The sequence below is a fragment of the Xyrauchen texanus genome, chromosome 14, assembly GCF_025860055.1.
Source record: "Xyrauchen texanus isolate HMW12.3.18 chromosome 14, RBS_HiC_50CHRs, whole genome shotgun sequence".
NCBI lineage: Eukaryota > Metazoa > Chordata > Actinopteri > Cypriniformes > Catostomidae > Xyrauchen > Xyrauchen texanus.
In genome coordinates, this window is record NC_068289.1 from 30,734,098 (window position 1) to 30,760,614 (window position 26,517).

A 26,517-nucleotide genomic window follows, 5' to 3' on the forward strand; every position below is an offset into this window, starting at 1 on the left:
GCTCCCAACCAACTGCCTGGAACTGCTACTGCTACCAGGGGCAGGGGAGACCCCTACCATCCACAAAAAACATGGCGGCACGGCTGTTGCCCATTATAGGGTGGAAGAGTGGCCGAGGAACAAGCTACGTCATATCGGAGAACCGGCAAGTAAGTCTTTTTTTTTTCCTCTCTCTCTCCTCTCTCTCTCTTCCACTGCCACTCCGTGTTGGCCTTTCCCTCTCTTTTTAAAATGTTTTTGTTAATTTGGCATGATCACCGTTACAGCTTGTAGGTGCCACACATTTTTTTAGTTTCCTCCCCTTGTCCCCTCCCTCATCCAGGTAGAAGGTTGTGACCTGCCGACAGACGGTGAGGGGGTGTAGGTTATGCCTGGGGTCCCCGGCCTGAGAGAACGAGGTAGGAATGTGACAGGGCGGAGGGCGGGGATAAATGCCGACTGGAAGCTGCAGTGCGAGAGAGAGAGAGAGAGAGAGAGAGAGAGATTTCCGACACCTTTGTGTGTTTGTCTTTTTGGTTAAGTTCTTCATTAAAATATTATTTATATTGTTAAGCAGGTTCTCACCTCCTCCTTTCCATTAATCCCTTTACATTGTTTTTCTGTAAGAATATCAAAAAAATCTTTAAAACGATTAATTTACTTTGTTTTTGTTTATGCAACAATGCATCAGATATTTAGGCTTTTTTCAGAGAATGTATTTTTAACATGAGTCACTGTATAGACAGATTTTTTGTAGTCAAAACAAGTGAAATAATCTACCAGCGGTGAAGAAGTAATGCAATCCAAATGATTTATATTACATTACTGAACTTGAGTAATACGTTACAAATTACATTTTACAGCATGTATCCTGTAATCTGTAGTGGAATACATTTTAAAAGTAACCCTCTGAACCCTGTCATAGAGCCATTTGGCCATGTGTGGGTCATCTGAACTCTGTATGTTGCTGCATTCATTGAATTACATTTCTGATTTACAGACAAAAAATATATATCTATAACTCTCTGACAAGGTTTTATGTTGTGTTTATGTTATGTATGTTGACTCAGTGAAGGACGTAGCAAACGTGAGAAATAGAGTGAGAGAGAGAGAGAGAGAGAGAGAGAGAGAGAGAGAGAGAGAGAACGAGAGCGTGAAATGGGAAAAGGGTGATGGAATTTTTTTACTTTCTACTGGCACATAAAATATTGAAAAAAGGCAAAGCAATACAAACAGGCAAGGTCAAATGTACTATATCATTCCTAGCATTTCTCTCATTTAAAACAGAAACCTTTCTAAGAGTTTGTCTCTGTGTAGAGGTTTATTTGGGTTAAACACTCTGCTGAAAACCAGAACAAAAGATAAAACATGCAGATCAACTTGCCTTGTGCATTATGGTAAATTCACAGATCTTAGAAGGCACTGAAAATAATAAGAATCAAAGGGAAGTTTAATACAATAAAGTGGCCTGAGGGGTGTGTATAATGTACATATAATTCCCAAGTTATTAGAGCAGAAACACAGCAACATAACCGAAAGGAGAACTTATGCAAATGACTGGACATGGTGTGTACATCTGTAATGATTACCCTGTCTTGTCTCTCTGTTGCCCCCTTGTTTTCTATCTTGTCACTTTTCACTTCTTAAGTTTTCACTTTAGTCCCTTATTTAATTCCATAGTCCACCCTGTCTCGTTTCTCGTTGCCCTCTCGATCCCTGAGCCAGCGCCTGCAGCCTCGACCGTCCCTGAGCCAGCGCCTGCAGCCTCGACCGTCCCTGAGCCAGCGCCTGCAGCCTCGACCGTCCCTGAGCCAGCGCCTGCGGCCTCGACCGTCCCTGAGCCAGCGCCTGCGGCCTCGACCGTCCCTGAGCCAGTGCCTGCGGCCTCGACCGTCCCTGAGCCAGCGCCTGCGGCCTCGACCGTCCCTGAGCCAGCGCCTGCGGCCTCGACCGTCCCTGAGCCAGCGCCTGCGGCCTCGACCGTCCCTGAGCCAGCGCCTGCGGCCTCGACCGTCCCTGAGCCAGCGCCTGCGGCCCCGATCGTCCAAGAGCCAGTGCCCAAAGCCACGACCGTCCCTGAGCAGGTGCCAGTAGCCTTGACCGTCCAAGAGCCAGTGCCAGTAGCCATGACCGTCCAAGAGCCAGCGCCTGCGGCCTCGACCGTCCCTGAGCCAGCGCCTGCGGCCTCGACCGTCCCTGAGCCAGCGCCTGCGGCCTCGACCGTCCCTGAGCCAGCGCCTGCGGCCTCGACCGTCCCTGAGCCAGCGCCTGCGGCCCCGATCGTCCAAGAGCCAGTGCCCAAAGCCACGACCGTCCCTGAGCAGGTGCCAGTAGCCTTGACCGTCCAAGAGCCAGTGCCAGTAGCCATGACCGTCCAAGAGCCAGTGCCAATGGCCATGACCGTCCAAGAGCCAGCGCCTCTCGAGCTTTCCAGGGCTCCTCCTCCCGAGTTTCCCGAGCTTTCCAGAGCTCAGCCATCCGAGTTTCCCGAGCTTTCCAGAGCTCAGCCATCCGAAGTTTCCCGAGCTTTCCAGAGCTCAGCCATCCGAAGTTTCGAGCTTTCCAGAGCTCCGCCTCCGAGCTTTCCAGAGCTCCGCCTCCCGAGCTTTCCAGAGCTCCGCCTCCGAGCTTCCAGAGCTCCGCCTCCCGAGCCTCCCAGGGCTCCACCTCCTGAACCTCTCGAGCCTACCAGGGCTCCGCCCCTAAGCCTCCTACTGGCTCAGCCCCTCAAGCCCCTCGAGCCTCCCAGGGCTCCGCCCCTCAAGCCTCTCGAGCCTTCCAGGGCTCCACCTCTCGAGCCTTCCAGGGCTCCGCCTCTCGAGCCTTCCAGGGCTCCGCCTCTCGAGCCTTCCAGGGCTCCGCCTCTCGAGCCTTCCAGGGCTCTGCCCCTCGAGCCTTCCAGGGCTCTGCCCCTCAAGCCTCTCGAGCCTTCCAGGGCTCTGCCCCTCAAGCCTCTCGAGCCTTCCAGGGCTCTGCCCCTCAAGCCTCTCGAGCCTTCCAGGGCTCCGCCCCTCAAGCCTCTCGAGCTTCCCAGGGCTCTACCCTTCAAGCCTCTCGAGCCATCCACGGCTCTGCCTTCCGAGCCTCCTACGGCTCCGCCTCCAGAGCCTCCTACGGCTCCGCCTCCAGAGCCTCCAGCGGCTCCGTCTCCTGTGCCTTCCTTGGCTCCGTCTCCTGTGCCTTCCTCGGCTCCGTCCCCGGAGCCTTCCAGGCCTCCGCCTCAAGAACTGTCTACGGCGCCACCGCCCTCAGCTCCGCCTCCTGAGCCTCCAGACCGTCCCTGAGCCAGCGCCTGCGGCCTCGACCGTCCCTGAGCCAGCGCCTGCGGCCTCGACCGTCCCTGAGCCAGCGCCTGCGGCCTCGACCGTCCCTGAGCCAGCGCCTGCGGCCCCGATCGTCCAAGAGCCAGTGCCCAAAGCCACGACCGTCCCTGAGCAGGTGCCAGTAGCCTTGACCGGTCCAAGAGCCAGTGCCAGTAGCCATGACCGTCCAAGAGCCAGTGCCATGGCCGTGACCGTCCAAGAGCCAGCGCTCTCGAGCTTCCAGGGCTCCTCCTCCCGAAGTTTCCGAGCTTTCCAGAGCTCAGCCATCCGAGTTTCGAGCTTTCCAGAGCTCAGCCATCCGAAGTTTCCGAGCTTTCCAGAGCTCAGCCATCCGAGTTTCCCGAGCTTTCCAGAGCTCAGCCATCCGAGTTTCCCGAGCTTTCCAGAGCTCCGCCTCCCGAGCTTTCCAGAGCTCCGCCTCCCGAGCTTTCCAGAGCTCCGCCTCCCGAGCCTCCCAGGGCTCCACCTCCTGAACCTCTCGAGCCTACCAGGGCTCCGCCCCTAAGCCTCCTACGGCTCCGCCCCTCAAGCCCCTCGAGCCTCCCAGGGCTCCGCCCCTCAAGCCTCTCGAGCCTTCCAGGGCTCCGCCTCTCGAGCCTTCCAGGGCTCCGCCTCTCGAGCCTTCCAGGGCTCTGCCCCTCGAGCCTTCCAGGGCTCTGCCCCTCGAGCCTTCCAGGGCTCTGCCCCTCAAGCCTCTCGAGCCTTCCAGGGCTCTGCCCCTCAAGCCTCTCGAGCCTTCCAGGGCTCTGCCCCTCAAGCCTCTCGAGCCTTCCAGGGCTCCGCCCCTCAAGCCTCTCGAGCTTCCCAGGGCTCTACCCTTCAAGCCTCTCGAGCCATCCACGGCTCTGCCTTCCGAGCCTCCTACGGCTCCGCCTCCAGAGCCTCCTACGGCTCCGCCTCCAGAGCCTCCAGCGGCTCCGTCTCCTGTGCCTTCCTTGGCTCCGTCTCCTGTGCCTTCCTCAGCTCCGTCCCCGGAGCCTTCCAGGCCTCCGCCTCAAGAACTGTCTACGGCGCCACCGCCCTCAGCTCCGCCTCCTGAGCCTCCAGAGCCTCCCTCTGCTCCGCCTCCTGAGCTTTCCAGGGCTACGCCCCCCGAGCCTCCTACGGCTCCGCCTCCAGAGCCTTCTAGGGCTCCGCCTCTAGAACCTCCTTCGGCTCCGCCTCCTGAGCCTCCCTCAGCTCCGCCTTCTGAGCCTTCTACGCCATCGCCTCCCCGGCTCCACCTCCCGAGCCTCCCTCGGCTCCGCCTCCAGCCTTCCACGGCGCGCCTCCCAAGCCTTCTACGGCTCTGCCCACAGGGTACACCATGGCTCTGCCTGCCTCTGCTCCGCCCCAGGGTCTCCTGCGGCCCTGCCTATGCCTCCTGCGGCACTGCCACCCAAGTCTTCGACTGCCCCGCCTCAGAGGTCCTCCTTGGCTCCGCCTCACGCTGCTCCGCCAGCTCCCCAGTGGCCACACCTCCCAGGTCCCCTGAACCGGCCATTGGCCCACGACCACCTCCCAGGCCACCGAGCTGGCCTCTGTCCTGTGGCCTCCTCCCAGGCCTCCTGACCCGGTCCCTGTCTTGTGGCCTCCTCCCAGGGCTTCTGACCCTGTTCCCGTCCTGTGGCCTCCACCCAGGCCTCCTGCCCCTGTTCCTGTCCTGAGTCCTCTTCCCAGGCCTCCTGACCCAGTCCCTGCCCAGTGGCCTCCTCCCAGGCCCCCCGACCCGGTCCCTGTCCTTGCCAAGTGGCCAGCTCCCGGGCCATCTAAACCGGCCTCTGTTCTGCGGCCACCTGACCCTGGTCCCTTGACACACCCCCATAGACTGCTTGCCTGCCCTCTCGGCCTCCATGGTCTATCTATCTATCTACCCTCTCCACCTCCCTGGACGGCCTAATGGCCCCCGCGGACTTCCTGCCTGCCCAGTGTACCCCCCCTGGTCCGCCCATGTGCCCACTTGTCTCAGTCTGTTTGCCCCTGGTGCCCTCATTTTGGTTTTTCTTTGTGGGTCTTTTTCGTCTCTTGTTGTTTTGATCGTCTGGAATCCGATCCTTTAGGGGGGGGGCTATGTAATGATTACCCTGTCTTGTCTCTCTGTTGCCCCCTTGTTTTCTATCTTGTCACTTTTCACTTAAGTTTTCACTTTAGTCCCTTATTTAATTCCACAGTCCACCCTGTCTCGTTTCACTGTTGCCCTCTCGTTTTCCATCTTGTCACTTTAGTCCTTTATTTGATTCCACAACCCTCTGTTAGCGTTCGTATTCACTGTTCATTGTTTACACCTGCCCTGGTTAATTTGCCTTTGGTTTCTGTTTATCACCTTGTTACCTTGTTTGAGTTCTGTTCTTTCATTGGCCACCTTTCCCACGTTTGTCTATTTATACCCCGTGTCTTTGTGCTGTCTTTGTCAATCGTTGTTTGATGTCAACCTGGTGTGTGATTCTCCCTCGAATGCCCTCTTTTTTCATCTCGTGTTTAGTTTATACTTTTATGTTTCATTTCCCCATCGTGGGCTGTTCCTTTGTGTTTTTCCTGTGCTGTTCATTTAATAAAGTTTGAACTGCGTTTGGATCCGTACCTCCTCGTCTGCCTCATTGCTCAAACGTAACAACATCCCCAGTTATGTAAACACAGGTGTATATGATGTACAAAATGTAAAAGATGGTTACTCTGTAGATTAGTTTAAGATGTAATCCATGTGGCCTGACTTTGGGGAAATATAGCCTGAATGAAAAGTCTCTTTTTGACTGAACACTGCCAAGTTCAGAAAGTTAGGAAAGGTTCTATATTATACCACAGCATTGACCTTTAACTCACTTTTGCACACACTAGTAGTTTGCATGAATATTGTAGATATTACTTTTTATATTATAATTTTTTTCAATCCTTTCTAATGCTTTTTAATCACTTAAAGAGTAGGGGCTTTTTTTTTTTTTTTTTTTTTTTTTTTTGTTCCTTCAGTTGCCTTTTTAATAAAATGTTACAGTATATGTTATATAGGCCCTGTTATTAAGTGTTGGGGTAGTGCTTTAGAAAACATTTGTTACAGTGTATATGGAGGAATAAAGCTCTGAGAAGGTTACAGAGAGAGAGAGAGAGATGTATAAAAATGTAGTTAAAAAAAACAATCCTTACATGGGATTACAAAGAAAACATGGTACTTTTCCATAAAGTCTGTTACTTCTAACAGTGTCTTGCCTCACCCACTCTCTGTCGATGGTTATGTCACCCTCTGTTTACCCTCCACTTTTCTGACTTTTAAACTGAATATGCAAAATTTAACTTTTTGGGATTTTTGTATGTCTGCTGGACTATGTGTGAATACAGGCCAAAGGTCATCAGAATCTGTTTATTTAACTGTAATGCACTGCATAACTCTAAGCTATATTACATATTTACTTGCAATCGAAAACAATGATCAGATTAGCAAATTAGTCATATTATAATTTTAATTATAAAAATAAACTACAGGTATGTGTGTAATTATACATGCAGGTTCACGTAGTAATTACATATTAAGTGAATGATGATCATTAGTATTACTCAGAACTTTTGCAAATGCATAGAAATATGAACACAGTCAAATATACTGTGACACAAATATACCTTACAATAAATACAAATATCTTACAATGCCTATATGGTCAGGGGGTATCTTGCTTTAAATTCTCTCTCCTCTTCTTTCTATCTTTTAATGGTTCTGTAAGCGATTTTGAATTAGCCGTTGAATTAGCCATGCGCCCTCATTCTAAAACCCCACCTTCCAAAGATAATTTTGTGACAAAAACCTGAGCAAAAGAGCTGCATTGTTTCTTTCTGTGGCTGTCAAATTCAACAGTGGCACAATAGTGCCCTCAACTGACAAACATTATGAATCATAGCCTCAAAGATCTGCTTCAAATGAGAACGAGCAAAATTATTGACGGGTGAAAAGCGTCCATGTCCACAGTCCACAGTGTTTACAGATTCTAGAGCTGTCACAGAGACCGGTGAGATATCTCAGGACAATTATTTCATTAATATCTTTAAGGGATTAGGAAAATTGTTTTTGCATACTTTACCATGAGAAAATTGCATACAGGACTTTTAAATCAAATACTATTATGAATCTGTCTCAGTGCAGATATATGTTTTACACACATTGGGTTCAGAAGAAAAGTAAAGCAGACGACATGTCAGCATTCAGAGTAAGTTCACAGATTTTAGAAGGCACTGCAAGAGATTAAAGTGGGGTGTGTGATATAACATAACATCCCAAGTTATTGGAGCAGAAACAACAAGTAACCAAAGGAGATCAGTTTGTTTTGACCAAATTGGTTTCATAACTTTTCAACATGCTTTTGCAGTGAAGAAATCACTCAGTATGCAATATGGTGTCTGAATACTGACATGTGAACTTTGGCCCTTTTTGCGTGATTCACTCAGTGGGACTCCACTGAGATCCTTTACCGTAGTAGGCATAGGCCTAAACACACTCCTAAAGCCTCTTGTTTTATTTAACATCCATAAATATTTCTCTTTTCCATTCAGATTCTTTATTGTGGAATGATTTTATTAGAGGAGGAATCTCTAGCTCAGCGGAATAGCTTTACTGACCATCTATATAGAATTTTGGGAATGCATGGCATCTATGTTTGTTTTGCTATGGGTTGTGATGGAGAACAGTATGAACTGAACAGTACAGAACTGAACAATGCTATTTTAGTCTGTCTCTGCCTTTGTGTGAGGTTGATTGTGACAGGTTTACATTACTACATTATCTAAGCCTTGAAAGAGATATTGCCTTAATTACCAAACTGAGTGATTGTTTCATGTTATACGATTCAATTTACTAGCATAAAATACCACCACAAGCTTGAATAACAATAACAATAGATACAGTAGCCCCAAAAAGAATTTGGACAGCTAAAGGTATACTCACCCAAACATTTAAATTATGTCATAATTAACTCATCCTGATGTTGTTCAAAACCCGTATAACTATTTTTCTTCTGTGGAACATAAAAGGAGAATTTTAGGGACTGACCTCAGTCACCATTCACTTTCATTGCATCTTTTTGCACACAACAAAAAAAGTGAATGGTGACTGAGTCTAACATTTTGCCTACTAACTCCCTTTATGTTTCATGTGGTTAAATCCACATCTTCAGAAGTATTATAAAAGGTGTGGGTGAGAAACAGATGTCATTTTTTTATACAAAATCTCCTCTTTATTCTTCAAAACAAAGTCATACACACCCAGGGAGGCATGAGCGTGAGTAAATGACAAGATCATTTTAACTTCTATCCTTTACTATCCTATTAAACTATCCTTTAATAATGTGCCTATAATGAGTCACGGGGCAGACAACACGGGAACTTAACAGTTATGCCTTTGGAAGATGGAGACAGCTTAAAGCCCAGAAATCCTTTAAAACGGATGCTGAATTGGCTAATTTGCATGTCAACTTTCTGACAACCCGCATGAGCTTCGAGTCTGGGGCGGGGCAGACAACTCTCCAATATTTTGAATTTGGACTGCAGTACCCATTTTAAATGCTTGATGTCAACCTTGCAAATAGCACCTTTAAAACGCATACGAGAAGGTATGTTGTGATAATACTGCTCAAGTATTTTATTAATACGTGGAAATCCCACATGAAGACCCCAAGCATTTTTATCTATCAACATGAATGACTAGGGAGAGTCTCGTGAATCAAATCACACGTGAAAAACTTGAACGCCAGCTGTAGATCTGCGGCCAACTGTGGAGAATGCCTCAAGCACAGTTCAACACCTGAACATCACCGGCAGCACCTGAAAGTGCTTTTTGCAGTGAAAAGGCCAATTGCATGATCGTGTCATGTGAGTTTAACTTGCTCAAGCCAGATATCAGCATTAATCCTGCCTCTAGACAACCAATCAACAGACAGAACTGTAAACAAGATAATAAGACAAATACATTTGAACCAATGAAAAGACAAGACTGCTAACAAGAACTCAAACAATGAACCAATGAAAACAAGACACATGAACAGGGGAAACACATGACAAGATCACATGAGGGAACAGGAAATCACATGACATGAACGCATGACTACAAAACACTTAAAAAAATAAAAGACATGAACTCAAAAACTTCTAGAACAATGGTGTTCATTACATCGATCGCGATAGCAAGAGCACCACTGGTTGGTTGATCTAGATGAAATATAAAATATTTACTTTTTATTTCCTGACGTCTATAGCTGTGCGCTTTTTGATTGACAGGCACTAATGTTTGTGTGCTAATGCGGGTACATGTCTAATTGGTCAAATACACTTCATAATTCCACCAGTGCTTGTCTTGGTGAGGATTTCATGTAAACACAGTAATTTAAGTCTAAAGTGAATTTAAACAGTGGAACAAAAAGCGTATTTGCATCAAAATGTTGGACTTTAAGCGTGCATGTAAACGAATTGAGCCCAAGTCTAGTTGGCTATGTCATAAAAAGGCTATTAATCAAACAACAATAACAAGCAAATGAGAAAACCACTCACTACTTTTGGATGAAAACTTGAGTAGTTTTAAAAGTATTAATGTTATAGAATAAAACATTTTTAATAATAATATTTTTTTAATAATACTGACCCCCTGATATAGAGTGTGTTATTTGTTATAATAAATTACCAGGAAAGTAGAGATGATAAAATTATTTATAATTTTGCTTCGCCTTTATAAAGATAGAAAAGTATCAACATTTGCAGAGCAATACTTCAACAGAACATTCCACCAGTCACAAACTTCAGAAAATTGTGCATCATGCATAACAATGAGAACACAACTATATCTTGGCTTAAAAGATACAAAATCAAAATAATTGTGTAACATTATATCTCAAAAGGAGGACAATGTACTTAAAGGAATAAATCACAACAAATGAAAATTATTTTATCATTTACTCACCCTCATGCCATCTGTCTATGACTTTCTTTCTTCAGAACACAAATTAAGATTTTTAGAAGAATATTTCAGCTCTGTAGTTTCATTCAATGTAAGTCAAGGGGTGCTAACATTTTTATCCTCCAAAAAGCACATAAAAGCAGCATAAAAGTAATACATACAACTCCGGTGGTTTAATCCATGACTTCAGAACTGATATGAAAGGTGTGGGTGAGAAACAGATCAATATTTAAGTCATTTTAGCTAGTAATTCTTCTCTCTGCCCAGTAGGTGGCAATATGAATGAAGAATTTGAATCACCAAAAACACAAGAAGAAAGTGAAAGTTAAAGTGGAGATTGACTGAGCAGTGAGGAGAATTAATTTTCTCACCACATCTATCAAATCGCTGTGGAGTGGTGGTGGTGTAGTGGGCTAAAGCACATAACTGTAATCAGAAGGTTGATCCCCACAGCCACCACCATTGTGTCCCTGAGCAAGTAATAAGTGCACTGTAAGTTGCTTTGGATAAAAGCATCTGCCAAATGCATAAATGTAAATGAAGACATGGTTTAAACCGCTGGAGGCACATGAGTTAGACTACTTTTATGCTGATTAATGTGATTTGTGGAGCTTCAATCTTTTAGCACTCATTCACTTTCATTGTATGGACCAAAAGAGATGAGATATTCTTCTAAAAATCTTAATTTGTATTCTGCAGAAGAAAGAAAGTCATACACATCCAGCATGGCATGAGGGTGAGTAAATGATGAGAGAATTTTCATTTTTGGGGAATTATTCCTTTATGAGTGTGATGTAACCGCTGTACCAAACAACTTTTCCCATGTCTGCTCTACCTCCTCTATTGTGCAGGACATGACCTGCCAAGTAATCCTACTTAATTAGCATTTTTTTGCATTCCTTGCATTGTTTTGAACATGTTTTATGCACAACAATAACACTCTGTCAGCATTAAGGGAAATTTAGACCCTACACATAAACAAAGACAATGGCAAACATGAGGGCTTAAATAATGAACATGCATGACAATGACAACCAATCAACAGACAGGACAGTAAACAAGATAATAAGACTAATAAACTTTAACCAATGAAAAGACTGCTAACAAGAACTCAAACAATGAACCAATGAAAACAAGACGCATTAACAGGGGAATCACATGACAAGATCACATGAGGGAATAGGACATCACATGATATGACCACGTGACTATAAAACAGGAACTAAACTATCAAAATTAAAGACATGAACTTATAAACTTAAACGTGAAACAAAAACATTTATACGTGACACCCCAGCACAAAATAAGTTCCATCAGGGAGCTGGGGAGAGGAATCTTGGAAAACAGAGGGGACCAGATGGGGCTGGAGAACATAGTGGTACTGAACGGAGGACCTGGAGACCGGCATGGCTCAGAAAACCAGAGAGGAGCTGGTGGCGGGTCTGGCGAGTCAGAATGTGGAACGTGGCCTGATGAGGCAGGACGTAGAAGCAGAGACCCAGGGAGTCGGAGGATCGAAAGTTCCCCTTGCCTGAGATATCACAGGGGGTGATAGTCAAGCTGGTGACTTGGGGGAACTGGCTGATCAGGAGGAATCAAGGGGGGCACAAGGGCAGGAACCAACTCCATATCTATTAGCTCAGTGAGATCTGGCTCTGGGAGGGACAAGGCTTGCAACGATGGCCCTGGGACGGACGAGGCTTGCAACGCAGGCTCTGGGACTGACGAGGCTTGTAACGCTGGTTCGTTGGCCATGGCAGGCATGGGCATTGGCTTGTTGGCCGTGGCAGGAATGGGCATTGGCTCGTTGGCCATGGCTGGCGTGGGTGTTGGCTCGTGGACCAGGCATGGGCAGACTGAAGCTTGGTTGTGACATGGCATGGAGCAGATTCTGGCATGGCTGTGACATGGCATGGACCAGACTCGGGATCCGGACCAGAAGGTTGCGCAAGCTCTGCCACGATGACGTAGCTTTCTGGCTTGGCGACAGTGACGTGGCACCCTGGCTCGGTGACCATGACGTGAGACCCTGGTTTGGTGACCATGACATGGGACCCTGTCTCGGCTACTATGAGGTGGGACCCTGGCTTGGCAACTATGATGTGGAACACTGGCTCAGCGACTTTGACATGGGACTCTGGCTCGGTGACACCATGGAGGAGAACGGTTCATTCAAGCCTGCATGGAAAATGTCTTTGAGGACGATCTCATTAAAACCAACCTTGCAGGCCAGAGTGCAGAAGTCCTCCACATATCCTTCAATGGAAAGGTTTCCTTGGCATAGATGTAGTAGCTGAACTGCTGGGTTCATAATGGGTCAAGTATTCTGTAACGTTGCTAGCTTTGACAGGCAGATGAAGACGATGAAGTGTGAAGAACACAAGTGTAGTTTATTTACAAGATTAAATCCCAAACTAACAAACATAAATAACTCAACTTGACTTGACTTGACTAGACTTGACTTGACTTGACTAGAATACAACATTTCAACAAACCAATACTTGACCAAAGACAATGGCAAACATGAGGGCATAAATAATGAACATGCATGACAATGACAACCAATCAACAGACAGAACTGTAAACAAGATAATAAGACTAATAAACTTTAACCAATGAAAAGACAAGACTGCTAACAAGAACTCAAGCAATGAACCAATGAAAACAAGACACATGAACAGGGGAAACACATGACAAGATCACATGAGGGAACAGGAAATCACATGACATGAACGCATGACTACAAAACACTTAAAAAATAAAAGACATGAACTCAAAAAGGCCCTGTACTTTGTGGAACATGATTGTTTCATTATTTTCTCTCATTATTTTCCCCATGATTGTTTTATGTTGGCTTGACAGTACTACAGAGCTTGCAAGCTACATCCAATAAACTTGGCACTTATTTTCAAGCTGTTTGGACTAGGGTTGCTATCAGTATTTGAATTGAGTATACAAGCTCTTGGGGAGGGTCCCCATGCTATGACTTTTCTAACTGATCAGAATTAAAACAAAATCTTCAATAGATTTACATTAACAGAATTTTTAAATGGGTCAAGCCTATTCAAACTACAACTGCCGTTTTTTTTATTCTTGCTTTGTTTTCTTTTTTGTTTGTTCTTCGTCTGTCAGTCTACATCTTTCTGTGACCTTCAAACTTATTTTTTAATTTGTGTTTAACTTTCAGACAAGGCTTTGTTGTGCCAAATTATAAGCCAACAAAGTTTGCCTTGACAAAAAGTATCTAGTTCAATGTGTTGTTGCCATAGTGCTGATTAACTGATGCTGATATTCTGTTAATCTTCAAGTAGGATTTTTAAATTTCACTGTTACCAACAATCAGCCTATGCATTACTTCTATTGCCACACCTTATTTGTAAGGTGTGACAATAGAAAATATTGTAAAATATTTAGCTGTGAGTGCAATCATATAAACGATGCTTAACCTTCTGTGCTGAAAATTCAGTTGTCAATCCAAATGTGAACTTCTAATAGATGTTGAAATAGGATTGTTCAGCTAGAATTGTTGCTCTCTGGCTGCAACAATGAACAAAGAGCAGCCCACGGTATTGTTCTGACTGCCAGTATTTTTCCACTGCCTGTGGTCACAGCAGGAGGAAATATTGAGATAGAAAAAAGAGAGAACTCAGCAGGACCAAATGAACAAATATCACTCAGGTTACTCAGAAGAGTTCAAGTTCTGTATCTGACGAGATGCTGCTCGCTGAGTTGTATTGAAGAGGTAAAATAACAATGTTTACTTCACTTCTAAAGATTTCCCCAGAAATCAGTGCAGAAAATATTAAAAAGTCAGTCTGGGCCTGCAAACGGAGGACTCAAAATTAGTATCATGATGACAATCCTTCAAACCTTAACTTAATTATTATATCTGGAAAGGAATCTGTTTATCTGTGCTGCATTTAGATGGTAGTGCTTAGTCAATATGTGAAGGATTGCAATTGGAAGAGAGCTTGAAACCTACATTTTCTTTTTTAATGTTATTATTTTGATCAATACAAAACTTAACTGTTCAAAGCATAAGACTTACCTTATTCAGCCCCTTATCAGAGCTCCGTGCTTCCGTGTTTTGTCTCTTAACTTCCGGATTGTATTAAAGTTACCTAAAAGAGTAGATAAAAATTGATTACGTGTGGGAGCACAGAAGGTATTTTTCACCAAGTGTTGATGGTGTGAGTCTACAACACCCCTTTACTATGTGAAAATGCCGGCAAGGTGTTTTTCTGTCACTGTAAATGTTTTTTTCCCCGACTCTCACCGAGGTAAATTGGACCTGGCAGATCAAATTCAGACAGCTATGACACACTGCACTTTTTTATGAAAGCATTTAACTGTTATATGTGTAAAGCTTGACATGAAATTTCAAACATTGACAGCTTGGATTATTTCACATGCAATTTCATGACATCAAAGGAAATGACACTTAAATACTTTAAATAGTTTCAGTTGTCACCTCATGTTTTTAAAAGGCTTAAATATGATTAAAATGGTTGTAATTGGAATATAAAATAAAACGTACACTTTCACATTTATATTTGTGTGTACTGTATGTGTGTGTGTGTATAAAAATAGGAAAAGACAGAAAAAGACATTATCTATAATGCAATAGGAGAATGACATGTAAAGATGGTCAGAGATATTTTAATGACTTTGTGTTGTCTTTTGGAGTTTCGTGAGCACAGAGGTATATTAGTACATCCACAGCGTGAAGGTAAGACCTTGTAAATTTAAGAATGAATTTTAAAGTCTCCCCGCTCTGCTTCCAGTTGTTATTACATCCCCTGAACAATTTAAAATACTCATGATACTTTTTGACAACTCCTCAACCTATAAATCCACTTCGCTAGCAAATTACACGTTGACATCAACACCATAGATATCTATTTAGAAAATGAAAGTTTAAAGACATGATTTTCAAGATGGCTGCGTGCTTGTTTTTCTAGAGAATAAGTTGGCATTACACATATATAAAACAAAACTTTATTTTTGTATTTTTGTTTGATTTATTGCTTATCAGTACAATACAAACAAAACATACAACTATGTATACAGCAGTTTAATATTTCAGGGAACTGCATGTTTTGTCAATATTACAACTTATTACTCATTGTGTTGTAAAAGACTTAGGGAAAACCGACTTCTCCAACTGCAAACAGTCAACAGATAATCAACAGATAATCATATGAGGACTACCCAAAAATGTGCAATCTACATAACACTCCCTTTGATTAACCTGTTTCTAAATTTAATAGATTTTCAATCTCCCCTGTATGAAACAGTAAGCTGCAGGATTTATTGCATTAGCCCAGTTTTTAGGGCAGATTTCATGTTGCATTTTGACTGTGATGCCCATTTATTTTGGATATAGTCATAACATATTTTCTGTTTATCACTCGTGCATTCTTGGTATATCTTGAATGTTTGTCATCAGCCACCACCCCTTTCCCAATTTTTTCTCCTTTCTCACACACCTCAACCCTATTTTCTAAGAAATTAATATCAAACCAAGTACTGACACACCCTAACTCAGACCTGGAGGGCTTTGCCAAACAATGGTGTTGGCCTGGAGGTTAGATCAAACCAATGTTTCACCCAAGGTCCCAACCTCCCCAAGCTTTCCATTCATGCACAGCCATTCCAATCATACAGCTAAATGCAAATTACATGGCAACTGTCAGTGGAAAACTACTGTGCAGAGATAGAAATTGTCATGAGGTGGAGAGAGAGAGAGAGCGAGAGAGAGAGAGAGACAAAAGTGCAAGTGGTGCTGGGAAAACAAGTAGACACATATGCATAGAAGTGAAAATATCAGGTTTTGTTTTAAGGTGGTGTGTGATTTATATTAGCTCATAAGAATATCAAAAGAATTCATATATTCGTGAAATGGAGGATTCATATGCATTTGAGTACATATTGTAGGATTAATTGTCTTTATATGGAGTATATGAAGGTCACACTTTATTTTAGTTTTCATGTTACTTTGTATTTCCATAGGTAATTACTAAGCAATACATATAACTACTTGTAATTACTGTGTAATTATTTTAGGGCTATTTGTACTTGCATATTTGTATTGTTATTGCTATTAATACTAGTAACATGTCATATGTGTAACATGGACACTGTAAAATAAAGTGTTACAGTAATATGCAGGATTTTTATTTAAGACAACACAACAGAATTAAATTATTTTCATATGCAGTATTTTGATGACACTCTGACAGCAACATGATAAATGTTATACATTACTATGACAAGACCGGATGATTCACTATAAAAAAAAAAAAAAACATCCCGGATATAATCATGAAGTTGAATAAACAAGTGTGTTAAACTGTTTTGAATATGACCTTAAGCAATTCAAAATAGCAATTACATGTTAATGTGCAAGTAAATAATTTCATACAAGATCTATGCATTCAGTAAACAACCCTTTAACTTGCTGAGAAAAACACATGAAATTTTCTTAATACAAGTTAAATAAACAAGCTCACACAGTTTATCCTTCTCCAAAGAATATCAATTTATTTATTTGCGACTTTTTATAATAAAAGTAGCAAATATGTACAAAGCAGTTGCATATTTCTGATAAGATCAGAGATTCAATTCAATAAACTCCATATGCCTCTTCCCTAAGCTCATGGAAGTCACCACCATGAATTAATAAATCAGACAGGATTCAGCAACACGAGGAATCTTCAGAAATGCACACACTCTAAACAGGATATATCACACAATAAAAATATTTGGAATCTATACACCATTCAATTCAAATGTAAAACAAGAGCTGTATAGTTAGCAACAAAGAAAAACACATGTACCCAGAGTAATCTCCTCTTGTTGTAGTTACTTAAAAGTGATGTTAAATGAAATAATACTTAAATAAATGAATTACCAAAGCACAAAAAACATAACAGTGCTTTCAAAATATGACTAAAAAAAGGTCAATATCTTGTTTATTTATGCTTATAACAAATGCATGGGTTAATATTCAAAACATTTGGGCTGTCGGTTTGATTTGGAAATCTGTGGTTTATCCAAAACCAATAATCATTTCCGCACCCCAAGTTCCATTAAAGCATTGCCAGAAAAATCAACAAATCATTTTCTAAAATCAATGTGTTTAAAAAAGCAGTTTTTTTTTGGATCATTAGACCTGCAAGCAATACAAGAAGAATATTTAACAATACTTACAAATTGTAATAACTCAAAGTTATTCTAATTTGATTACTGTATGTCTAGATAATCACAGCAGTCCCCACATTTTGTAATCCTACATTTAGAAGGTAAGTTAATTTCTTAGTTTAAGCAATATGTCCTCCTTAACTGTAAGATTGTCCAATGTCTCGATTCAGTGATCAGCAATTTCCCAAGTAAAAAAAAAAAAAAAATATATATATATATATGATATGAACAAATTAAATAAACTGGTAACTGCAAAGATGAGAATGCTAATAAACATACAACGAGTCCAAAGTCATTCAGTTTGGGTAAATAAATAAATAAATAAAACAATGAGCAAATAATCTCTATTGAACCTTTTCTTAACCTCTTTATCCAGTATTGAGATTATCATTATAAAACATGATTTTAATACATTGTTTTACAAGAATCAGCCCTCCATTTATGATATGCTTATAAAATAAATGTTGTACCTCTTCTTAATAACTTTCTGGACACATTACTCTTCAGAATTAACAAACAAATCTCAAAAATAAAGTTTCCAAAAATCTCAATTGTTGCACCTTTAGGTCACTTTATTCACTAAAATAAGTGCTTTGATGTCAAGGTATTAATACCTTAAAATTTAAACTTAAATAAGTTGCTTCTCACGCCAATTCACATTTCACTAAGGCCAAAGTTCCCCTTTGTCTGAACAAACAGTACATTCAACAGCAGAATAACAGGCAATGCATGTTAATTCAGCCACAATCAAACTCTTCTTCTAGAAGAACAAGTTACTATTTTGCGCAGCAATCAAAATGTAACATCCCTGTCTTAATTGACATGTTTTGGGATATCATAACATGTGTCCACTTATAATATTTAGATTTCAACATTAATAACAGTGTTCTTTAGATGGTGTTTTTCCTGTGGACGTTCTGAGGGTCAGTCTGTAACATCCACAGATAACCAGTCTTCTGTAGTAGCAAACAAACCTTGGGAATCAGTTTCACCATGTAATAATCCCAAAAAGGGAACAAAACAATGTTTTTTGAGCTTATGGCTACCAACCTGCATGAAAGGCATTTTGGTGGCTTTTTTTGATCACACACCAAAGAAAGTAGCTCTAAATACATGGAAATTATTACAAATGATACAGAAAATTACTTAGTTACAATATGCATGGACCTAAATACTCAAGTGTACCTGGGAATGTACAAGTTAATGGTACCAGGTTTAATCATCAGCACAACACCTTTGTGATAGGTTAATGATTTTTTATAAAACTCTGATATCATAATAAAAATTTACTATCATGATAAATTTACCACCTTTACTCACAAAATCACAAATTCCATTCTGCACTAACAGGTGTTAAATGTAGTCATACAGACACAGCTGGTTACAAGAAACACATTTATATCCATTTAAATTATAAAGGTGGCAAATTTACAGTGAAGTCGAGTTTTATAAATTTGGTAGTCTTAACTGAGTGCTTACAATTACAAATGCACAGTTACAAAACGATTATGTAATACATTATCTTAACAAGGCTGTCCATAAACGATGTAAAAGCCACTATTTTAATAATGCATTTGGTTGTCAACATATCACAAAAACAGCTTTAATATTGGAAGCAGGAAAGACATACTGTATATCTAAGGAGATCACTTAAATCACTTATATTGTACGATTAAAAGCGTTTAGTGAGTCCCTAAAAGGATGTTATAAAAACCACACTGTAAATATCACAGACCCAAGATTGTAATAACAAATAGTTGATACACATGTGCTGTCCATCACTTAAACGTCATGATACTGCAAGATCAGCACACTACAAGGAGAAGTACACAAACATGAAGATACCCAGTGAACAGACCAATACCAGGCCCAAGTTAAGTAACAGTTTGAACTTTGGGGGTTCATGAAGCAGTTCACGTATAGTTCCTTCATCCTCTTCAGTGACTTTGGTTTCAACAAAAGAATTCTGCTCCTTATGCCCACAAATCCAGTCAAATACCTGCAGGCGACTCTCTTCATCACACTTGCTTTGGTCACCTACCTTCGGATTCATAAGCTTTGCATGACCATTGCTGTAAAGCTCCATTGGTGTGGATGCCTCTGTGCTCGGGGTCATGGGATCTTCGTCACAAGGGGAGGGCATGAGGAGTTTCATGTCAGCCCCATCAACACATCTATCTTTCTGGACATCCTCAGGCACATCTTTTTGAAGGATACCATTGCCGCTGCCATTGAAGTGGACATGACCATTATTAGTGAGTTTGAAAATCTCCTCTCGTTCAGTCACAGGAAGCTGTTTCAGTTTACATAAGCCCCAGATTGTAGTACGCTGGATTTTCTCCTTTTCTGGGGGTGGTGTGCACAGACTGACAACCACAGCCACCAGCCCAGAGATCCAAAACAGCCCAGTAGCAATGTACATATAGTGGACATGTGTGATGAAAGCTGGACGTTCATCTGGCTGGTCACATTTAGGCTCACGATATATAAAGCCAAGGAGGAGGCGTGTGGTGCCTAGCACAAACCCAGTCATGCCACCCCAAAAAGCTCCTGTCTCATTGCAGCGCTTCCAGAACACACCAAGTAGAAAGAGAGCAGCGATAGGAGGTGTCAGGTATCCTGCCATTTCCTGGATGTAGAGGTACATCTGGCCACCTTGCATCTCAATAATGACCGGCACCCAAGCAATGCTGATAATAACCATGAATATCACAAACATTCTGCCCACCAGCACCAGCTCATGGGATGCGGCACACGCACGCACCATTTTATAAATGTCCAAAGTGAAAATGGTGCTAGCACTGTTAAAAACAGAGTCCAAGTCACTCATGAGGGCAGCAATCATTACAGCCATCATCAACCCTCGAAGCCCCACTGGCATTATACTCATGACCAGTCGAGGGTAGGCAATGTTGGAGCAGCCAGCCTGACTGCCACACACTGCCATGCAGTGCTCTGGTCCAATGCACGCAAGCTCATCTGGAAACAATATTCGTGAGATCATTCCTGGAATGACGATGATGAACATGGGAAGGACTTTAAGCATACCTGCCATAAGAGTTGCACCTTTAGCATGGACGATATTCTTTGCTGCTAACACTCTCTGCACAATCACCTGGTCAGCACACCAATACCAAATGGATGCAGGTGTCTGACCTAACAGGAAGCCAGGCCAAGGGATGTCCTCATCAAGAGGTCCTCGTAGGAGCTTGAGTGAATCTGGCTTGGGATGGATTCGGCAGGAGTTTGTGTATTTGAAGCTGAAATTGCTGTTAGCCAGGATGGCTGTGACGTTTGGGACTGCCTCCATGTATTTTTCCCGTACACCCTCCAAACCACCTACTTTGATCAGACTGAGAACAGTAAGGGTTAATGCACCACCAATCATGAGCATGGCCTGTAGAGTGTCCGTGTAGATCACTGCCACCAATCCGCCAGTCACAGTCAGCAAGGCAGTTATGGCAATGAGCAAGATTATTGACAGATAAAGGTTCCAGCCAAGAGACTCCTGAATGAAGAGAGCTCCTGCATACAAGTCCACAGAGAGTTTAGTGAAGATGTACAGCAAAAGGGAAAGGGCTGCAAAATAAACCTTCAGCCGCCTGCCCCCATAACGCTTTGCAAGGTACTCTGGCATGGTGTAAACTCCAGAGTGGATGTAGACCGGGATGAACACCCAGCCTAGCAGCTGCAGAAGCAGAAGGGCATTGAACTCCCAGGCGCCCACTGCGTAACCACTTGCTGCACCAGAACCAGCGAGGCCAATGAAATGCTCGCTACCAATGTTGCTGACAAACAGTGAGGCCCCTATCATTACCCAATTCATAGTTCGACCAGCCAGGAAGTAGCCGCTGACAGTACTACGGTTGGATTTCCGCATGGCAAGGAGACCAATTACAAACACAAGGACAAAATAAAGTCCAACAACGGCTATATCGGCTGCCTCCATTGCTGGTCCCATTTTTTACCTTTTTAAATTACTATAACAGTTTATTACTAAATGTAATCGCCAGCTGGGTAAAAAGGTTATTAGAGTAGCGATGCAGGCATGCACAAAAAAAATCTCTTATTCCTTTGGTTTGCTGCCTTTTTAGGTGGATACGGAAGAATCCGCAATCTGTCAGAAGAATTTCAATTTGTTTGTGTTTTGATTAATCCAACGGTGCTCTCATGAAGCACACTGGTTATTTGGGGGAGTATGTCTCAGGCTTCTGGTCTAGAAATGGCAAGAGTTTACATTCCTGCAAGACAGAAAACACAGAAAGAAAGAGAGACAAAGCATGCATTAAATGTACTGTAACGATAGACTGACAAGCAGATGACAGGCCCTAACCCCATCCATGCCTTCTTACAGACCATCATCAGTACGAAATCAGAAAACACAAAATAGCATTTTTGACAAGGATTTTATTACAAATATTGTTACAGTTGCTATGCTGTTGGCATAGACAATTAACATTAAATAATACAGTTATTAAATTGTATAGCTACAAAGGCAGAAAGTAACCATATCAATCACACAGACACACATACACAGTGTTTAATAGGTTACACAATATCCATTATCATAGACAAAGGATTTTTACTGATCAGACAACATTTTTAATATAAATATGTTTGGGGGTGAATGCCAGCTATTCCACTGCCATGTGATTTAATGGATTTATCATAATACGCAGACTAAATCACACAACAAAATAATTTAAACCATTTTATTTTAGGATTTCATGCTAATAACTAGGTATGTGCAAGACTAGTCGACTAAAAAGTTCTGATGCTCTTAGTCGACACTGGAATTACTAGTCGGTTAATATTTCCCCCCATTAAACTGATCATCATTTTACATTTTCACTTTATATTTTTACAGCAGTTGTGCTTTAATTACTGTCATATTAATGTTAGGCCTACATATTTTAAATATAATTAATAATACAAATATTATTTAAAAAAAGAGGATGTCTGGAGCAGATACAAAGTTTAATTACACATCAGGCTGCACATGGTTCTTCCCTCTCTCACTTGGGGCACGTGCAGGAAAATGTCCTCACGCTAACCATGAAAACTCAAAAAAGTAGTAATGAAATGCTTTCGGTAGAGCGGAAATCGGGTTTACAAACGTTTGGAAGTTCCTATGGATGTTATCACATTTGAGTCTTTAAATCTGTGCATGCTTGTACGTTATTTTTCCGCTGTGTAGGCTTTTTCAAGCGCAGGATGGCTGCCTAGGGTGAGTCAAGTCTTGTCTTTCACAGGACCATGTCAATGTGTTAATTTTGTTCATCAAAATATTTATGCTTTTGAGTAAGTAGCCTAGAAAAATACTGTTTTAGGCTAGGTATACCATTTTTTTAATATGCTGATTAAAAAGGCTATTTTCAACAAGGTGCCGACTGCTTAGCAAATCTTTTATTCTGTGTGCATGTCATGTTTAGAATACATTAGGGTTTCATATGCTCCATCACAGGCAAATTTGTTCTATCCTATGGCTATTTTTTTTTAACATCGTAATTATTATTGGTTAATGTTCTATACGTGCAACTTATTATATATATATATATATATATATATATATATATATATATAAACAATTTTTACTGTTTTCTGAAGGTTGCTTTCTTATTAAACTAGTCGGCTTCAGAATTTCCATTTAAACATCAGTAATATTAGTCATTCAGCACATCCCTACTAATAATATCTATCAGCATTCAACCCCATTCATCATTGTCTGGCTTTAATGATTGCATAACTTAAACATATGTAAATCTGCCTCTTTGCCTCCTAATCTGCTGTTCTGCCATCTGAAAACTATACCAGCTCTGACTCCAGGCACTAATTCCTTGTGAATCATAGGACAGATTATTAACACTACATCTCACACCAAGGTCAGTCTCCAAAATCCCTGAAAACTATCCTAACTGTTTGGTGATATTAATGTTGATATGAAACTGGACATTAAAAAGCAATATTTATCATTAAACAAGGATAAGATACACTATCTGACGCTCATCACAACATCCAAACAATCCTTATGGAGCACCAATCAGCAAGGACTGCTGCCTCCTGTTGGTATACTTGTGAGCTGGCCCCTGCAACTCATTCTATATGCATACCACATAAGTACCTGATTCATGCTTTCAGTACAATGCAAACTCTGTTCCTCTTACATTTTAGCCCAACACATAGTGCTGTTTATCGGAAGCCAGACGTCCCACCCCATCTTGACAAAATCACTCGGTTTATGCTACTCTTTCTAGCTTTTTTTCCCCTCAAACTTGGTTGAAATCATACCATGAAAAAAAAAGCCAGATTCGTATCTACAAGCAAGTTTCTCATTGCACTTATCCAGCTCGCAAAGCCATAAAGGGCACACGCATAGAGACTGGACTGATACAGTCAAGAGACACAGATAATAGTAAGAACGCATTTTAAATTACAGCATTGCCTTATCTAACAAAGCATCACAAGAACGAACTGTTCTTTGATATAATTTAATCTGCTGTCATCAGGTTGCACAGTGCACACATCACAATGACACAAAACACTGTAAACAGCTCCTCCTGAGAGGTGTTAAATTTGGTGACCAGACAGACTAGGCTAATATCCTTATGAATTTTCTGGTTGGCCAAGAAAAGTAGAGACTTTTCAGGGGAGGAGGAGTGGGCGAGAAGGAAAATTTCCACTCACAGCCGACACACCTCAATGCCAGAGCGTCTTGTCACTGCAAAAAATTTGCTCAGCAACCAACTGAAACAAGTCTTTTTTACGTCAACGACTCCCCAATTTACAATATATACTCTATTCATTAACAACAAAGTCCGTCATTCTAAGCAACAACCTACGACTTCGAAATTTCTAGAAGATTCGCAGTCGCCTGACTGGTACAACTGAACGATGCGTTTTGCTGTCACATACTAAAAGAAACCAAGCCAGTCACCTTGGCATTTTCGACATATCACTCCTTCTTAATGTATTACCTATACTGTACCGATTTATTTGAAAATAGTGTATCTGAAGGTTGAGGATTTAACTCGCATCTATTTCCTGTGTTATGGATCTGACGAAATTCTTCAAATTTGGCGCATCTTTACGTCGTAACAAAACACTGTACAAGCCCTAGTAGTCTGTTCGGATCATTAATCAATCCCTGCATGCCTAGTAGCATGGTTATACTAGAGACAAACTTACCATTTTTATAATATTGCCTTGTAATTAACAAAGAATATTAGCGTGTGTTCGTAGAATGAATGAACGGCTCCAAGCGATGTTGTCTCTACACCGGTTTATGATAGCTTCAGAGCTGAAGAAAAAGGCTATGATCGCTGTGAAAAGAGGACTTTACACGTTTGAAAATAGAAGGTTTTTTCTATATATGTCGATCCTCCAGAATGTTTAGTGGTCAAAAAGCTGCTTTTATAAACCTTCGTCCACATATTTTGTTCCGTTGTACACGCCCATGTGAATGTGGTGTGACGTGTCGCGGATTCAGACTCATTTGCATATAAATGCGCCGATCACCTATAAGAAGACTGTTTCTTGACTTATCACCTCTTGTAGTCCATTACTTAATATTAGAAACTACCAGAAAATCGCCCTTCTTTAGCCACTATTAAACCTCTGGGGCTAAACGAGAAACAGTCTTCGGACAGGTTAAATCTAAGCCTCTTATGTTTTGCAGTCAAAAGAACAATCTGGAAATGTACCGCAAGGTTCCTGAACAGTGGTGTTTGTAGTGCGTATCAAGAATGTTCTTCACCAAATTGATGCCAGTTGCATTTGTTCCAGATTTTATGTGCACTGTTGCCTGCAATTAATTACCTATCAATTATGTAGGCCTATAATATAATTTTTTATCAAAACATCACAGTGAACTTTACAGCCTGTCCATTTAAGCATTCTCATCAGAGCAAGAGTGTTGTTGTATTGTATGTCAGCACAGCGGTGGTTCTTCTTGCCAAAAGTAATCACAACTGAGCTGATATTTAGTGTAACAATGCTGTTAATGTGGCATAAATAAAAATATTCAAACATAAATAAACAAAACTACTCATCTAACTTATAGTCTAACTATATCAATCATTGTATCTGTGTGAAAGCATCAAGGTATTAAAATTATGTCATATGCAACTGACCTACTTACTCGAGTGTAAGCTGCAACAGTAAGTTGAAAAGATTAAACAGTTGGCTGTGATTAAAAAAAGTAAAAACTAACACTGAATTAAATTCCAAAACAGAAGATAAAGATGTTAAAACAAATCATCTGAGATGAAGTAATGTAGCTAGCGAATTACTGTATTTTTATTTTTAATCACCCAAATCATCATTTTCAGAGGAACACCTAGCCCAGGATTCACATGGGGACCTGGATGGGCTTGGTCCACCCAATCAGGAGCTTGAACCACCTTGACATCCACACCTACACCCACACCCACCCCTTCAACTGTTCGGCCATCACTGAGGAAACTATAGCCCACCTTACAGCAGGAGCTAGGCCTGGGTAGACATTTAAAGTTGACAAGATGAGCTAGAGCAAGGGTTTTAAAAATGTTTGATGCCAAGGACCCACAAATACCATGATACCTTTGTGAGGGTAGCCTTTTACATGCTTCTCACAATAAGTTGCTGGAATTTTGGCCGATTCCACCAGACAGAACTGGTGTAACTGAGTCAGGTTTGTAGACCTCCTTGCTCGCACAGACTTTTTCAGTTCTGCCCACAAATTTTCTATCAGATTGAGGTCAGGGCTTTGTGACGACCACTCCAATACCTTGACTTTTTTGTCCTTATGCCATTTTGCCACGACTTTGGAGGCATGCCTGGAGTCATTGTACATTTGGAAGACCCATTTGCAACCAAGCTTTTACTTCCTGGCTGATGTCTTGAGATGCTGCTTCAATATATCCACATTATTTTTCTTCCTCGTGATGCCATTTATTTTGTGAAGTGCACCAGTCCCTCCTGCAGCAAAGCACCCCCACAACATGATGCTGCCTCCCCCTTGCTTTGTGGTTGGGATAGTGTTCTTTGGCTTGCAAGCCTCACCCTTTTTCCTCCAAACATAATGATGGTCATTATGGCCAAACAGTTCAAATTTTGTTTCATTAGACCAGA

General features: G+C 41.9%; 1 protein-coding gene across 1 annotated transcript; it reads right to left on the reverse strand.

Moving 5' to 3' along the window:
• Positions 1 to 16,379: 16,379 nt before the first annotated feature.
• On the reverse strand, positions 16,380 to 24,832 carry LOC127655425 (sodium/myo-inositol cotransporter-like). The gene is made up of 2 exons (XM_052143256.1): positions 24,595 to 24,832; positions 16,380 to 21,650 (listed from the first exon to the last, which is right to left on the reverse strand). The coding sequence occupies exon 2, from the start codon at positions 21,368 to 21,370 to the stop codon at positions 19,223 to 19,225; it is 2,148 nt and encodes a 715-aa protein (XP_051999216.1). The 5' UTR covers positions 21,371 to 21,650; positions 24,595 to 24,832; the 3' UTR covers positions 16,380 to 19,222.
• Positions 24,833 to 26,517: the final 1,685 nt, after the last annotated feature.

Coding starts and splice junctions, on each gene's coding strand:
- LOC127655425 (XM_052143256.1), bottom strand. CDS start 21,370: ATGGGACCAGCAATGGAGGCAGCCGATATAGCCGTTGTTGGACTTTAT.